Source organism: Gorilla gorilla, chromosome 16 (assembly GCF_029281585.2).
Source record: "Gorilla gorilla gorilla isolate KB3781 chromosome 16, NHGRI_mGorGor1-v2.1_pri, whole genome shotgun sequence".
NCBI classification, from domain to species: domain Eukaryota; kingdom Metazoa; phylum Chordata; class Mammalia; order Primates; family Hominidae; genus Gorilla; species Gorilla gorilla.
The window spans coordinates 27,826,998-27,845,410 of NC_073240.2; the positions used below are offsets into that span (position 1 = coordinate 27,826,998).

Here is an 18,413-nt window from a genome sequence, read left to right on the forward strand (position 1 = left end):
CCCACTACACCTTGCTATCACACAGGATGGAATTTTGAGAGTAGAAGAAGAGATATGTAGAGCAGGAAAAAAGAATGTGGTTTTTATGAATGCTGGAAAAAATAAAAATAAGCCCAGAATTTAGCATAAAGCACAAAGTGTCTAGATGGAAAACTCCAGGAAAAAGAATGAATTTGAGGTGTCTGTGGCTGCAGAGGCAAGGCTATGAGTGAGAGCTCAGTGAGGCAGCCTGTGAGAAGAAAATAATTCCTACTACAATGCTTATTGGAAGCAAGAGGAATGAGGCAATGATTTTTAAAATTATTAGCCATGAGATCCAGTCCTGAGCTCAAAGAGAAAGAAATAGCTGAGTGAAGCTTCTGAGGGAAGATGATCTCAGAGAGCGACTTCCCTCCTCAACTAAGAAAGAATCTGTACACAAGCTGCTTAGGAAATGTTTGCTCAAGTTAAGGGTTAATGATTTCATTCATCTTATAGAATCCCACCATACTCTGGCGCAACTCATCAGATCCTTTTTTTAAATGTCGTTATGTTGAATTCTTTACACAGTATTGTATGGATGATCTCACTGTTTCCCAAATAGAGCTCAATTTAGTCTAAAACCATGTGTGGACCATGTATTGCAATTCTCCCTCCCATAGCAATAGACATAAGATTCTGCACTGAATCATCTGAGGCCATAGACACCAGGAGGCAAGTCAGTGACATGCCCAGAGCTTTGGAGTTAAGTTAAGCTGCGCTTACAGGAAAGGCACGGATCACTCCCTTGTGGTAGGGTGGGATGGTAGTACTGCAGCTGACGTGCTCTCTTGGAGACTGTATTTTTGAAATATTAATACGTCTCAAGGAAGCAAGACAGCTTTGAGGGCTGAGCTCTTTTCTACGTATGCCACTGATGCCACTGAATGTGAAGATGTGGGTTTCAGGACCCAATAAAGAGAATAGGTTCCTCTGCGTTGCTTTGTCAGGCTTCCCTCAAAAAGGAGACTTTCAAAGGAGAGAGCTTAACCATAATCCTTCATCCTCAGTAACCAAAAACCCACATGACATCACTGAGGCCAAGAGGTAGTGCCAGCCCTACAGTTCAGCGCTGTCCAGATATGTACTCTGGGACGGAGCCCAGGCCATTCTGCACATGGTCCCAGCCCAGCCCTCCAGGGCAGAGTTTGAATTTACTAAGCATTCCAATTTCATCCCCTCTGATTTCCCATCCTATCCTGGGAGGCAGCATCCTCATCCTCTGTGTCCCACAGGGAGGACCTTGAGACTGCAGAGCTCAGCTGGCCTGGGAATCAGCTGGAGAGCAAGCTAGACAGCCCAGTCTTCCATCTCCAACACAAGCGCTCCCTCCACTGAGCTCTGAACTGCTACTAAAAGCTAAGAAGAGAACTGAAGACTTGAGAAACTCTTTTTATGTAGAACTGCAAACCATGGTTGCTGACAGAATGTATGGAAATCCAAGATGTCAGAATATTTTAAGATTCTCTTTTAACATCACATTCATGTGCACCTGGGGACTTTTTAAATTTGAAAATGGCAATGGGATAATTACTGTTTACAAATAAATGTGAAAACACCACGCAAATGCTACAAAATTAGGCATTCTCACCATTATTCAAAAAGTTTGTAATGTTGTTGCCACTACCGTCTCTCCCCCTTCAACGTGGATTTGGGAAGACCGAGTGCTTTGCTTTAGTCACGGCTTTGCCTATCCTGCTGGCTATTTTGAATGGACATGTATGACACAGGCCTCGGCAGATGTCCCAGACAATGGGCTGAAGGCACACAGGAATAGGTACAGCCAGCACATCTCACAGGCACTCAGCCTGGTAAATGAACCCCAGAGGGACCTGGGCTAGGACCCTGGATCCAGGCTGATTGGCACAGGCTCAGGAATCCCTAACAATAAGATTTCACAGTGAGTGCTTCAGGTCTTTCTAGTTTGGACCCACATGCCACATGAGTTCTTAGCTTAAGAGGCCAATGCATTTACTAAGTCCTTCTATTGCTTTACCTGCTATGTGGGATACTGTGGATGGTGGTGTATTGTGGTGGTCCACAGCCTGTAAAGGGGAGCCACATGGCCCAGACCCAAAGCCCAGCTCTGCCTCTGTGGGTCTGTAGCCATCATTTCGAGCTGTTGGAAATCTAATGGCAATGGCTGAAAAGCTCTGATGTGCCAATAAATAGTAACCGGCACTGTTAACACTAACAACAAATAATCATATGACTATCATTATTACAGAAAAATCATTCTTCGGTAGCCTCTAGGCTTCCTGGCCTTGCCTTGACCTTCTGCTCTCTAAAGGGAAATCATCCAGCTGCAGTACAGGAAATGGCTGGGTGGTGGCTTTTGTGTTTTTTTGTACGTTCACCAGGCTTGTAAGTCTTTCTGTAAATTGCTAGCCTCAACTTATTTGTCATTTAGATTATGTATGAAATATTGTATTTGAAAGCTGTATTTATAAAAATGAATATGAAATAAAAATATAATTTCTTTGCATTATTTAGTCAAAATATTTTGTTTCTCCTCCTCATGATAAAAATAATCTGGCCTAAATTTTATCAGTATACGTTTTTACCTTTAGAAGTATCAATACTTTTGCAGATTGAGCATCTCTAACCTAAAAATCCAAAATCTGAAATGTTCCAAACTCTGGAATGTTTTGAGCGCCTGCATGGTGCTCAAAGGAAATGCTAATTGGAGCATTTCAGATTTTGGATTTTTGGATTAGGGATGCTCAAACTAAGTATAATGCAGATACTCCAAAATTAGAAAAAAATCTGATTTTCAAAACACTTCTGGTCCCAGGCATTTTGGATAAGGGACACCCAACCTGTATTCACTGAGGGTTTTGAGGGAGGCCATCTAATTACAACTTCCCACTTTAAAGTTTGGTGGTCGTTAACGCTAACAGTTCAATGTATCTGATGGTCAGACCCTGGGCAGCAGAAGCATATCATGCCGAAGCCCGCAGAGCAGCCGAGGAGCACAGCTGTCTGAAGAGCCAGCAGAACAGGCCCTGAGTCCCTCCCGCGTTGAGTCCAGGTCCAACAGTGCCCAGAGCCCAAGGGTGAGCCCTCAATAGAGGCCTCTGCCGAGCCCCATCCGTCCTGCCTGTGCAGAGGCAGCACCTTTATCATGCATTTAGAAGCAATGTGTATTGATCACAGTGCAGTCCCTTAGGATGAATGCAAAAAGCACTGTGAGCATTTCAAAGCTGTGCTATAAGACTAGGTGCTTGGGAAGGGGTGGCAGGAAGGGGGATTTCTCCAATGAAAGCCCTCCAAACTATAGCTGTATCCTATGGAGCTCAGTAGCATCTTAACAGTTATGAGGGATTCCTCAATAATAAGAGTTCATAATGTTTGGTTAGCTTTTTTCTTTTCTTAAACAAATCCATGACTTTTACAACATAGTAGACCAAATAACTCTTCACTGTAGTTTTACTGACACTTTAGGAATTATATGCAGTAGTTAAGGGAGAAGGTCTGGAAGTAATACTAACTGGACTGAAATCTTTCTTCTGAAACTTGGTAATTATATGACTTCGTACCAGTTACTTAGCTTCTCTGTATTTTATTTTTGTGCTCTGTAAAACTGGAGCAATAATACTTCGTACTGTGCTGTGAATCTTCTCCAGAACAGATAACTACATGAATGGCCTTAGCAGACAATGTGGCACCTAACTATGTGATAATTTTCAGCCTTTATTAATCTTGTCTGTTGTATTGACGATGATGATGATGATGATGATGATGACGATGATGATGTTTCTCAGTGCTCCTGACACTGCGTCATACTTTTTCTGAATTCACCAACTGACATTTCCCAGTGACTGTAGATCTAGACTCAGTCTTGTACTGGCAGGAGGGACAGAGGGAATGCATGTGCAGGTGTCAGTCATACTCTGAGAGCTGGATCTGTTGGGTTCTTGTCTGGCCAGATCCACAGCCCTAAGATCACAGCTGCCCTCTTGACCTCGGGGTCACCCTAACTCTAGTGAATATCCCCTTCACTCTGGCTCTCATGCTTGCCTCCCAGAGCACAAGCGTCAATCCTCCAATGTTGAAGCCTCAGCAACCCTAGCCAGCCCATGCCTTTATCCCAGCAAAGCCACAGAGGCACAGTTTGTTTATATTAATAATGCTGTCATGAAGAAAAAGTGGAATCTACTTTCATATACCTTAATGAAATTGGGTTGAATGTAACTCACTTCTGGGGTATTAACGATTTAATACTGTAGAAGGCAATACTTTACAATTAGGGAGGGACAGAATCTGTAATGGCTGGGAAATTCAGATATGCACATTTTCAGTACACCCCACCCCTTGTGATGTCAGATAATCATGGTTCCTTGGTACTCATATTTCACTAACTATCGCAGTGACGGCAAATTCTCTGTAGCAGATGCTTCAGATCAGTCTCCACTTTCATAGGCCTCTTCTAGGCTTGGGGAGGGGTCCCAGCAACTTTGTATTTGTATATTTCATATTATTTTTCTTAAAAGGGGGTGCTTGAAATTGTATAAGCTAACAGCTCTGCATAATTTAGATCTGCCCCTACAAATGTATCTTTGAATTTTCCAAGTGAAAAAAGAGTTTAACAAAGAGTAATCTAGTAATATACATATTTTTAAAGTAAAAGCTACATAAAGACTGACATTACTGGGGAAGATCTGCAGGCTGTAGAAAAGTCCTGGAGATTTTTTTTCTTTTTTTAGAGAACTGTGCTTATGATACCTATTAGAAATACATAACAATTAAAACAGCACTTTCAGTTTTTTGCAGCTTTACTCTTCATAGAGTGGTTTTCTTATCCACTTAACACCCTTAGGAATAGCTACCTGATTTTCTCAAGCCATAATTATGTGTTATTTCCTGGGAAATAAATCTGATCTTGATTACAACTATGCAAGTCACATGTTTGTCATCCATATACACACATGTACTTACATTTTATTAGAAAAGAAAACATGTTATTCAATTTAAAGTCCTGGGAAAAGTTGGTAAACAGAAAAAGGGCTGGGTGTGGTGGCTCACGCCTATACTCCTAGCACTCTGGGAGGCTGAGGTGGGCAGATCGCTTGAGGCCAAGAGTTCAAGACCAGTCTGGGAAACATGGCGAAACCCCATCTCTACAAAAAATTTAAAAATTAGCCAAGTGTGGTGGTGTGTGCCTGTTGTCCCCACTGTCCAGGAGGTAGAGTTGAGAGGATCACTTGAGTTCAGGACGTTGAGGCTGCAGTGAGCCGTAATCGCAATTGTGCCACTGCACTCCAGCTTGGGTGACAGAGTGAGACTCTGTCTCAAAAAAAAGAAAAGAATAGAAAGAAGGGATAACTGGAACCCTGAATTCTTATGTTTTTTTGTAAGGTACTTTGCCAGATAATGTGTTGATAATTCTTTTCCATCAATTTTTATAAGTACTAATGATACTTTCACTTCCAGGAAATAAATTCAACCCTATCCAAAGGGATGGATTGCAGATTGCATCAGCTCTGTACTTACATAAACATATTTAAATAATTATTTTTTTCTATGCAGTTTCATATTAATCAGCTGAATAGAGAATAATGTTTCTGAAAATATAAGCCTTCCCTTAATAATCAAAATGCTAAAAATAATATTGGAACCTATAATACATATTGTACATCAGCTAATAATCCAGCTGTCAAATAACCAATGGTCAGAAAAGATCACTAGAGCCTTTGGGAATCATTCAGAATTGAATTCCATATTTTAATGCTCATTAAATTGTGTAATTCCAATTCTATGCTGTAATATTTGACTATTTTTCTGACTTAAAAAAGAAGAATGCACAATTAATCAAGTCTTCTTTCTGGGCCATGGAATAATTTTGAACAGGAGATGTTAATCCTTGCTTTAAAATTAGTGTCAAAAATAGTTTTATCATGCAAATATTCTGCAAGCATATTTTCCCTTTCATGGGCATGAAAATTCACATTTGAGCCTTATAATTAAATTAACACATCAAGGGAATCGTGCGTGAAATTAGTGTTTCAAGTTAAAAGTGACTATATGGGCAATGCTTGTGTCACGCTGTCAAAAAATGGTAGTTGAACTACAGCCTTTGAACTCTCTTAATACTGTAATGATACGGTTACTTTACATTTAAATATCACTTAAAAATAGCACATACCGAGGGCAACTCTAGCAGCAGATGCATCATAATTGATCCAGAAGGACACCCACGACAGAATCGTTATCAGTATAGAGGGCATATAAGTCTGAAGAATGAAGTATCCAATGTTCCTCTTCAACCGAAAGCTCAGTGACAGTCGAGGATAGGCACCTATGGGAAACAGACAAGGATATTACACTGGAGAAACAACATGGCAGACTAAAGAGTTTGCTTTGACTTCCATAGGTCAACAACATGCAATGGAAAAGTCTGCGAATAAAGGGGTGACCCACCACCAAGCAGTTTGCTTCTGTCTGCTAGCGGTATTTATAGAAGAATTAGGAGGGGGGTGCTTTTCGGTCTATTTATAAGATAATGATGAGGATGCTCTTCTAAGGCTAAACGCTCGGTTGAGAACTTGGAAAAACGTATTAGTTTTTAGCTTAGAATCCAGAATAATGCCAAATACCTTGTTTATTCTTTAATGAATGATTATCCCCTTCTTCCTTGTAGACAGGGGAGATGTGGCTCAAGGCTTTACTGGGCAAGAAAGGCTTTTACCAGTTGTCCTTTCAGCCCACCTGGAGTTCAGCCCTGAATACAGATGTTGGAGGCATTGCCCCTAGAGTGACTGGGCTAGCTCAGGGGCACCCTAAGAATGAGAGAGGCAGAGAAGCAAGTCCAGTCCCAGAGAAAGCAGTGGTGCACACTGAGGGCTTCTGCTTTGGCCACAGAAGAGGCATTAACGAGAGTCTCAAAGGAGCACCTGTCTGCCTTCTTGCCCATGAGTCCCAGTGTTAATTCTCGGATGTGAACATTCCACTCAACACATTTTGGAATCCTACCACCACCACCATGACAGAGTGAGAAAATATGCCATTTATCACGCCACATTCAGCGCTATATTTGCCTTTTCTGTCTTATTTTGTTTTCCTTTCTTTTTTTTTTTTTTTTTTTTTTTGAGATGGAGTCTCGCTCTGTCACCCAGGCTGGAGGACAGTGGCACGATCTTGGCTCACTGCAACCTCCACCTCCCTGGTTCAGGCGATTCTCTTGCCTCAGCCTCCCGAGTAGGTGGGACTACAGGTGCCTGCCACCATGCCCAGCTAGTTTTTTTTTTTTTTTTTGGTTTTTTTTTTTTTGTATTTTTAGTAGAGACAGGGTTTCACCATATTGGCCAGACTGGTCTTGAACTCCCGACTTTGTGATCCACCCACCTCGGCCTCCCAAAGTGCTGGGATTACAGGCGTGAGCCACTGAGCCCGGCCTATTTTGCTTTTCTTAGAGCAAGGCAAGTGTGGCCTTGTTTCCCCGTTTGTTTCAATAGGCCACTTTCTCAGTTCCAATCCTACCACTCCTTGTTTTCTGGATTCTGATGGAGCTGCCTGAGGGCCAGCCAGTGAGAACCCAATGACCCTCTCTAATCAGCTCCTCTGATTGCTCCCCCACACTAGCAGGTGCCTTCTTTCTGAAGCTGCCCACACCCTAAACTCCAAGAGGCCTCACCTTTCCTTATCTCCTCCTACTCCAAGCCTGGCAGGCTCCTATTCTCCTCCTGCCCCTAAATATATGCATTCTTCAGGCTTTATTCCATGCCCCTTTCTGTGTCTGTCCCTAGATTCTTCTCTTTGGCGGTCTGATTCACTCGTATGACTACTACCATTATGCAGGAGATGAACGATTTTATCTCTAGGCCTCCTACCTTAGCATCAACCACATTTGCAGCCAGGATTATATAAAAGAGAAAAGAAATCACCAAACATACCCGGCACTTCAAGGCTGACAGTCTCAGAAGTTTCCTCCAGTCTTTGTGTGTGTCTGTGTAGAATTTCTCTTACACAGCTCTGATCAAATGCATATATCACATGTCATCATAGCATAATAATTTTTAGAGTTGCTACAAATTATTTGTAAACACAATTTTCGATTCTTCCTAATGATCCAGCAAATATCACCACAAGGACTCTATAAATACAGATTCCTGAATGCTGTAGATTTAGGTGTTTTCAATTTTTCTAAAACTATAAATAGTACTCTTAAGGATATATTTGTGCAGAGCCGGTTTTCCATATTTAGACTTATTTCTTGAGGATGAATATGCCAAAGGAGGGATTGCTAGGCCAAAGGTTAAAGCTTTTGATAAATATTGTCAAATTACTTTGCAAATGTATGAAACCAATGTATGCCGCTGCCACTATCAGCAGATTAATACAAGTGCCTAGCACACCTTGCAAATATGACAATATTATACATTATTTCTTATAAATAGTTTTTGCTAAATCCCTTGGGAAAACCTTGTCCTTTCAATTACTTTTTAAAAAATTGAATACTTCCTAAATGTTTGTTTGTTCTCTGTATTTAATCTTGTAAGTTATCTGATTACTCATTTATTTTTCCCATTTCTGTTTCCTCTGATGGTTTTTACCTTTTCATTGAAACACTTTCTATGCTAATCCTTGCTTGTATTCTCTGCAAGCATTCTCCCAGTTGCTGTTGTAAACCTTGTAATGGCTTTGAGTGGAGGACATACAGATCCCTAACTTTTTGTATGCAATTACTTCTATCCATTTCACTTTTTCCCTTGTGATTGTTAAAACTTGTGTTTAGCCTTAGGTAAGTTCACAATACAGATCTACCTGCAAACCTATTTTGAGGGTTGGCAATTATTTCAGTGTTTGACATGAGGTGAAAACATACATGGATTTTGGTTCCACAAACAGCAAACCGGTTTCTCCAACACCATCAGTAGAATGAGGCTTCCCTTCATATACATTTCACACAGTTCTGTTGTTTTTAGACTCCGTTTCTTGTAAATGTGGATCATGGGCCTGCGCACCATGCACGGGGGCCAGACCCTCCTCGCGGGCCTCGCCCTCCTGGCTCTGGGCCTTGTGCGACTTGGGCACATTCGGGAAACATGGAAATGATGCTCACTGTCATGCCACACTCAAAATCTTCTACGGCTCATTGCTTCCCACAAACATCAAAACACGCATCCAGGAATTTCAGTTTCTCCATCTTTTCCCAAATTAACTTCAGTTTTATTTTCCACCGTGTTTCTGCATTAAGTATAACATTTTTTAGTCAAAGAGGTTCTCACTGCCTCAAAATATTCATCTCTATTTCCTGCCTCTGCTGACTCACATCCCAGTTTTGAAGACGTGTCTTTCCTTATCTATACCTCAAGGTCTTGGTCAAAGCCCCATCTTCCATGAATTCTTTCTTTTTCCTCCTTCCAAATGTAAGTAATCACCCTCTTGAATTTTTTTTCTCATTCATATTATTATAATTATAAATATTTACCAAGGTAAGATCTTCCTTAATAAGCTGTACAGTCCCTAGGGCAGAATTTGTGAGGTAATTTTTTTTATATACTACAATGCCTAGGTAAATGTCAAAACCATCATAGGTTATGAATAAATACTTCTGAAGGCTGAATGAATGAAAATAGGAGTATTTAGTTTCTTTATGTGACTCTTTAGTTGAGCTTAATACACAAAAGGCTCAACATCCTTATTGAATTGTAGCTTGAAATCCCATGGTAACTTCAATATCTTTATTGAAGTAACTTCAATATTGGCTCTTAATTTGCAATTTCATGGCAACCTCAGACCTTTCTTATCACTTATTTGCTTCTCTTTGCTTCAGGTAAATCTTATTATAATCCACCATACATGGAACAGTCTCTGCATCAGTCAGGACATGTTGGCTTATGCTACAGTAACAAACAGCCCCCAAATCTCAATAGTTTGTAACAAAAATTTTTCTTATAAAAAATACATCCACTTAGCTCCCTCTGTCTGCAACACTGTTGGCCTCTGGTAGAAGAGCTGTACATACTTCCCATCATGTTTCTGTGGCCAAAGCAAGTCTCATTGCCAACTTTTATGTCAGGAGAACGGGAACGTTTAATCGTCTCCCAGAGAAGAGCAGCAAATATTTTTGAATGATAATGTAATTTACTATATCCTCCAACTTTCCATTTGCCAAGTCAACTTTCTTAAACATTTTCCAAAGCACATCTTCAGGGAAACTGTGGGCAGTAGAAACCACTATTGACACTCATGCAATGCCATGACTGTACAGTCAAACAAACACTTGGAAGATCATTAGGGACCTCGAAGAAGAGAATACGAAACTGATTTCAAAAACACATTACTCTCTGGAAATTCGCCAAGATACTCATTGACACAGAATTTGGAAGTAAGAAAATATACCATTTTCTTTTGCATTTGTTTAGCAAATACATTCTATTTGTTAAAAGCAGAATGCCTTTGGGAGGTCAAGGCAGGTGAATCGCGAGGTCAAGAGATCGAGACCACCCTGGCCAACATGGTGAAACCCCGTCTCTACTAAAAATACAAAAATTAGCCAGGCGTAGTGGCGGGTGCCTGTAATCCCAGCACTCAAAAGGCTGAGGCAGGAGATCATTTGAACCTGGGAGGCGGAGGTTGCAGTGGGCCGAAATTGAGCTACTGCACTTCAGCCTGGCGACAGAGCGAGACTCCGTCTCAAGAAAAAAAAAAAAAAAAAAAAAAAGGGAAAATGCCATTTCCAATCAGCAAAATGTTCCGGTATTTGGCGCATGCCCCACACATCCTAGTCTCTGAGGTGGAAACAGTAAGTGGGGCAAACAACGAAGGTGAATAAAAGCACAGTTTACCTTCCCAACTATTTATAGCTCCTGACCCATGTCAGACAGATTCATTCAGAACTGGCCTCCATAAAGCTGTGGCGTGCACTATCCTGGAGGTATAAAAATATGCTAGGGCACACGCCTAAGTGATTTAGGAGAGGTTTCACATTGTATGCACCTCTGGTGTATGAGACATTCATGGTTGAATAGGATTCCTTCAGGCAGGGATGAAGGAGAGCTTTCAAGGTAACGGACCCAGCAGAGCCACTCAAGATGCCACGAGACAGAGACCTCAGAATGTTAGTCAACCCAAGAATTATCTGACGTAGTAGATCTATTCTGCTAGGCAAAGGCTTTTCCCATTTGATGTGTATCTTAAAGAGTACATAAAAGTATTTTTGTAGCTCCGGTAGACAAGGTCCTTACACTGGCAGGATGGAATGCCATGAAATATGCGGTATCTATGTGGAAAACTCCCAAGTGATCACAGCTAGTGGCGAATAACTTGAAGTTGAGAAGTAATGAGTCAGCTGCACTAAGACATCCCTTTTAAAACGAAACAGAAGCTTGAATTTACAACTGAAATGCGCTGAAGCCCTAATGTCTGTGTGCCAATGCAGATGTGGTCAGGTCCCCAGGCAGATGCTAAGCCAACGGACAGAGGCACAGTCCCTGGGCACAAGTGCATTGTTCCAAAGCAGGGATTCCTTGGCAAAACTACCTAGTGAAGATGCTGATCCCAGCCCTTTCTCCCCAGATGCAGTTACCATTATGCCAAAAACACAGCTCTGGGTCTCTAATCCAGCCTGAATTTATATCATTCTCTAGGCATTAATATTTTTGAAGAACTCATTAAAAATGTGAACACAGAAGGTCATGCCAGCTTTGTAGAGTGCTAAGAGCCACTCAAATGCATCTGTGAACTAATAAGCTGGTATTTCAGCAACTGCAGCAGAGCTCACTTATCACATGCTCCTCTTCCCATTAAGCTGCCATGGTGAGGCACTCCCACTGCAGCCTGGGAAGCTTTGTGAGCTCTCACTTAGAGCCGTTCTGGGCCCATTATCATGCTATATGATTCATTTATTATCTAGCTTTTACTTTATAATGCAGCCTAAAATTAAAAATAGTGTTTCTAATTTTTACTCACCTTATTATATGTTGAAAAAATCCATTAAGAAAACGAAATATATGAAATAGAAAAGAGAGAGAAGAAAAATGGGATTGGGGTTTTAAAAAAAATTGTTTGAAATATTGTCTCAACCAGACAATGAGTCCTTTCTAATCCTCCACAGAAAAACCAGCATTGAACCATAGAACAGTGCAGCAAAGAACAGGGATGTTTGTTTCAACAATCCAGCCTCTCCGTTATTTGGGATACTCCTTTTTGAGAAGGTTACTATCCTCTCTTTCCTTGTGTGTAAAATCAAGGCAAGAATACCATAAGTGGCAAAACATTAAATTATACTTCATAAAAATTAAAAACAGTTATGCTCCAAAGTGTACCGTCAAGACAACCTACAGAATGGGAGAAAATATTTGCAAATCATATATCTGATAAGGAACTTATATCCAAAATACATAAAGAATGTGGCTGGTTGGGTGGCTCATGCCTGCAATCTCAGCACTTTGGGAGGCCAGGACGGGAGGATTGCTTGAACCCAGGAGTTCAAGACCAGCCTGGGCAAAACAGTGAGACTCCATCTTTACAAAAAAATACAAAAATTAGCTGGGCACGGTGGCACACGCCTATAGTCCTAGGTACTTAGGAGTCTGAGATGAGAGGATCGCTGAGCCCAGGAGATTGAGGCTGCAGTGAGCCAAGATTGTGCCACTGCACTCCAGCCCGGGCGACAGACTAAGACCCTGTCTCAAAGAAAAGAATGCTTATAAAAAAGACAAATAACTGAAATTGTTTAACTGGGAAGAGGCTTTGAATAGATATTTTTCCAAAGATAGAGAAACAGCCAAAACAGCATATGAAAAGATGGTCAACATCATTTAGTCATTAGGGAAATGCATGTCAAGACCACAATGAGATACCACACCATACCCTATGGCCACAACAAAAAAGACAGAAAATAACTAGTGTTGGTGAGAATATGGAGAAATTGGAACCCTCCTATACTTCCCGTAGGAATATTATCAGGCCACCACTTTAGAAAATAGTCTGACAGTTCCTCAAAAGGATGTTACCCTATATGACCCAGGAATTCCACTCCTAAGTATATGAGTTAATTTCCTAAAAGAAATTAAAACATATATCTACACTAAAACTTACACCTGAATGTTCATAGCAGCCTTATAGCTAATAGCCCAAAGGGGAGACAAGCCAAATGTTCATCAGCTGATGAACAGATAAAGAAAATGCAGTATATTTCTTCGGCAATAAAAAGGAATGAAGTACTGATTCATGGCACAACATGGATGAACCTTGAAAACATCATACAAGTGAAAGACCAGACACAAAAGACCATACAAATGATTCCACTGATATGAAATGTACTGAAGAGACAAATCCATAGAAGGAGAAACTAGATTAGTGGTTGTCTAGGGTTGGGAGAAATGGGAAGAGACTGCTAATGGATACAGGGCTTCTTTTTGGAGTGATAAAAATATTCTAAAATTGATTTTGGTCATGGTTGGACAACTCTGCAAATATACTAAACACCACTGAATGTGCCCTTTAAATGGGTAAATTGTATGGTATGCGAATTGTATCTCAATAGATCCATTATAAGGAAAAAATGTTTACTACATGTATTTTTACTGGCAATCAAATTCACACCAACTATAAGACATGCTATCTGACCCAAAGTACACACTCAATAAATACAAGTTCCTTCTTTCTTTTCTTTTTCTCCTACTTTGGTGCTTTCTCTGTTCATTATTCTGTAATCAGGGATTTCACCATTGAGCACAGTTTTAAATTTTTGCTGGAGGTCTTAAAGGCAATTCAAAAGGATGAAGGTAGTTAAAAACTCTTTTTGCAAAAAAGATTGAAGGCAATGAATTTCTGAAGAAGTCTGTCTTCTGTAATGAGACATATTTCATATGTCAGAAGCCCTTATAAAAAGTGATGTCACAGCAAAAAGAGAACCAGTTAAGCGCTGCCTTGGCCCTGGGAGTGAGCACGCTCTGGTCCAGCATTTTGGACTGAGAGATTAGGGATTGTAACCGGCTAGGAAGCACAGGTGAATTGTCTCTAAGGATCCCAGTAACAAAAGTCAATGGGGAGAAAAGAAATAGAAATTTTTCTCTGGAATTTAAGGTCAAATTAAATTACAAATAAAAGACAGATGGTAATTCTTCCTTTTAATGTTTCATCTATCTTTTCTATACCTCTAGTAGATAGTATTTATAGACTGAATGGGCAATAATTGGATCCTAGGCTTTAAGTTAAGCAGACTAAAGCCTGGAGTTCACAAATGGACTCTTAAAGAGAAAGCTGAGTGCATGTATTTACAAACAGTGTGACAGGTGGACTTTTAAAAAAATTTATAATTTGTCATGATCATTAATAAGAAAATAAAGCAGTATTTTGAAAACTGATTTTTGAAAAAAAGAAAATTCACATATCTTAACTGAAATGTCTCATCATTATTCATTTTGCACCCTTCTCTTTTTCTTCCAATCTTAGCCAAAGTATTTTGAAATAAAGTCAGAATATATCACTGTCCAAATGTACCAAAGAAAAAAGGAAGAGAAAGACAAACAGCACAAAATTAAAGAAGCATAATAAATCATCTGTTCTCCACATATCTTGCGAAAATCTCAATCTTTCCGTTCAAAGACAACTCTGAAGTGACAAGTAAATTTCAGATTTGGCAAAAACAGTATATCCCACATTTTGCTGGTGAGCGGGACACATTTTCAAGACCAGTACAAAGCTGAAGTTTCAATCTGTTGATCAGTGTGTTCACAGTGGTATTTGAGGAGCTCTTTGATTTTTAGCTGAATATGTTTGTTGAAATAAATTTAATTCAGTATTTCTTTTAACCTGATCCCATAATCTGTCTGTTATGCAAGCGCTTTGCTCACGTTTTCACAGCTTGTAACTGTTACAGCCAATGGCTCAAATATCCTGACTGAGCTTTATAGTGCTTTCTTCAACAACAGAGTATTCTGGATAAATGTTTCCTCTTTATAATGTTTTCAGAAAAATACAGAATTTCCTGAAATGAAATTTTAAAAAAGGTTTCCTAAATTTTCTTCTTTTTTACGCTCATGTATTAGTAGTGCAAATTAAATAAGAATTACATATCAAAACAACTGGAAACTTTTCTGAAAAATATAAAGAGGAGTGAAAAATAAAACATGGGTTTGGGTATTATAGAATCTACTGAAAACGACTGGAAAAAATGGACAGAATTTAAATAAATCTGCTTGAGGATTTATTTAAATCTGGAGAGATTTAAATGGAGAGATAAAAAGCCAGTAAAAAATCTGTATCAAGATGTGAGAGAGAAAGAAAACAGAGAGAAGAGCTCCATGTTTCAGATACCTGCAGTTTTCATAAGGGAAAGATGAGAAGCTAATTAGAACATCCAAGACTCAGGGGATTAAGGGGGCAGGCACTGGACATAGAGGCCATCAAGAAGGGGGCCACATTAAACCTCCTACAGCTTGGGTTGGTTATACTTACACAGAGAGTTTTGCTCAAGATGTACAGATAAACCAGACGGACTTATGCATGTTCAAAGACTGAGCCTGAACTCAGAATTACTCATACCCTAGAAAGTAGATGAAGCTTATCCTAGATTGCTAATGCCTCCAGCTGTCTAGTAGAAGCAAGCATAGATCCTCTTTAAAAGATACACCAAAAGAGCATTTCCAGCATGAAGCTTGAGAAGAAAATGAAATGCAACATACAGAAAGAAATGAGCAAGATAGACAGGATATGATGACAAGATCGGGTAAGTGTGTAATTGGGGTTCTAGAAGAAGAGAGAATGGGGCAGAGGCAGCCCTTGAAGAGATGATGGCCAGTGATGCTCCAAACCCTCAGACACACATCCAACCAGAGATTCAAGAAGGTCCATAAACTCCAAGAAGGGCCAGGTGCAGTGACTCACAACTGCAATCCCAGCACTTTGGGAGGCTGAGGCAGGCAGATCACTTGAGGTCAGGAGTTCGAGACCAGCCTGGCCAACACAGCGAAACCCCGTCTCTACTAAAAATACAAAATTTAGCCAGGCATGGTGGCATGTGCTTGCAATTCCAGCTACTAGGGAGGCTGAGGCAGGAGAATCGCTTGAACCCAGGAGGCAGAGGTTGCTGTGAGAGGAAATCGTACCACTGCACTCCAGCCTGGGTGACGGAGTGAGACTTTGTCTGAAAAAAACAAACAAAACAAACAAAAAACTCCAAGAACAATAATCACAGAGAAAGCTGCAACTTGGTACATCATAATAATGCCCATGAAAACCAAAAACAAAGAGAAAAATCACAAAGTCATCTGCAGGGGGAGAAAAACAAGTTACAGTCGTGCCCCTCGTAACGACCTGTAGGTCAATGGACAGGGTCCCATAAGATTATAGGGGAGCTGATGTCACCGCCTGGTGACATCATAGTCTGGTCCTAATAAACTTCCAGAGTGTTTGTTCTTTTCTAGCTCCCCCCAACACCCTTTTTCTGGGGAGACAGCATCTTGCAGGCTGGACTGCAGTGGTACAATCATAGCTCACTGCAGCCTCAAACTCCTGGGTTCAAGCAATCCTCCCACTTCAGCCTCCTGAATAGCTGGGACCACAGATGCTGCCACCGTGGCCTGACTAAATCTTTTTTTTTTATAGTGATGAGGTCTCACTGTGTTTCACAGGCTGGGCAGGAACCCCTGGCCTCAACTGACCCTCTTGCCTTGATCTCCCAAAGCGTTGGGATTACAGGTGTGAACCACTGTGCCCAGCCTCTAATCCCCTTTTTCGGGAATACTCTCCCAGGCTAGAAAGTCCTTCAATCTTGTTTACTAGTCACATTCTTATTAATTCAGAATACTTGTGGAAAGGAAAATAAATTAGGATAACATTTAATACTAAAATATCTTTAGAACACTGCAACTTATGCCATTTCTTCATGCACAGGTGAATTAGAATAACTTTAAAGTGCAAGCTTTTGAAAGTTGGGAGATTTTGTAACTGACTGATGTGGAGCTCTTGCGCTACACCCAGTAAATGCAGGACTCAGTATGTGCTGGAAGGAAGACATGATACTGCATTCTGATAGCCCCATGGGTCTGTGAATAGTTTAAGTGTTCTGCCACATACCTGTAGTGCCTATTTTCTCCAGACATTTTTAGGATGTGTTCTACCACATACATACTGAAAAGAAAGATGGGGATTGCACCTGGAGGAAGGTGGTTCTAAGTGCTTTCAAGTTAGTGGATTCAGGAAGTCATTCTAAGTGGCTGTGGTCCCCCACGGAAGCAGCAGACCCTCTACAAACACCTCATCTGGCTTTCTAATGAGGCTGCATGAAAATGCAGTAAGAAATCCTCATAGCAGCACCCTCATGGCCATTTCTGCAACTTTCTAGGCAAAGGCTGCATGGGCAGGATTACTCCACAGTGAGTGTGCTAGCCTCTGTTCTGAGCAGACCTTTAGCTCCTACCACTCAGGGCATGGAACACTTTGAAACCCAGTTTTAGAAGTAACATATCATTTCTTTCAATGCCTCACAGGCCAACGTTCTTGGTTGTGGACACTATTTCTTAATGATAAGCCCAAGTTCCTGCTGGCTCTCATTTCTCCCTGAGGTAAACCTCTCAGTGCGTCTTCTCCGGAGAATGCAGGGACATCTGCAAGACCTCTTGAGGCGGAGGATAAAGTGGCACTGCATAAAAAAAGGATCTGATTGGTGTCTTAAAAATTCAGGCTTTTACATCTACTTATCAGGTACTTTGGCTCTTAGGGGCTGGGGTGGAGAGAAGGGAACGCTGCTGGTGACCTTGACTGATCAATTACTTACTCAGTGACAACTGCCACACACCCAGGACACATTGGGCATTACTCAAGATGGGGGTGGGGAGAGGATGAACCACGCATGACTGACGCAGGTCCCTCCTCAGGGAGGTGTGCCCTTGCAGATGCAGGCGCCGTGAGCTGTGAGCAGAGCTGGAAGGTGGTCAGTACTGCCCTGTGGAGATGCACCCCAGCCACTTAATCCAGCCTGAGGGGCTGTGCCGGGTCAAGCAGGTTGAAAAGGCTTCCCAGAGGAAGTAGCACCAGATGAAGCCTAAGAATGAGTCGGAGCTAGCCACATGAAGGCGAAGCTGGTGGCCATGGGTCAGGAGCATTCAACCAACCCATTCACTGGCTTCATGGTTGTCATCACAGGACTGGGGTCAATTTTTATGTACTCTTTGTTCAAGCTACATGAACAGCTCTGCCTTCTCTTAGCATTTTCAACCCAGAGTTGGTGATCTCTGAAATGCTTTACATTTTACAAAGCACTTTCATTTATTATACCAATTACAATGCACAGCATTCAGTAAGCACAGTCAGCACTGCACACTGCAAAATATACATTTAGTAATTTAGTAAAAACCTGTGCAAGAACAGACTGAGGAGCAGAAGACGCCATCTCAATCTTGGGGCAGTTGATATAAAGATGACAAGGAAACCCAGGCTAAGGC

General features: G+C 41.0%; 1 protein-coding gene across 5 annotated transcripts in view; it reads right to left on the bottom strand.

The window, feature by feature from the left end:
- The window catches only part of GABRB3 (gamma-aminobutyric acid type A receptor subunit beta3), a 230,802-nt gene that overhangs the window by 17,839 nt on the left and 194,550 nt on the right, over window positions 1-18,413 (bottom strand). For all 5 annotated transcript variants that reach the window (XM_004055859.5, XM_004055858.5, XM_055364222.2 and 2 more), the window contains one exon: window positions 6,164-6,316. In XM_004055859.5, coding sequence (XP_004055907.1) covers window positions 6,164-6,316 — 153 coding nt within the window. The remainder of the gene's footprint in view (window positions 1-6,163; window positions 6,317-18,413) is intronic.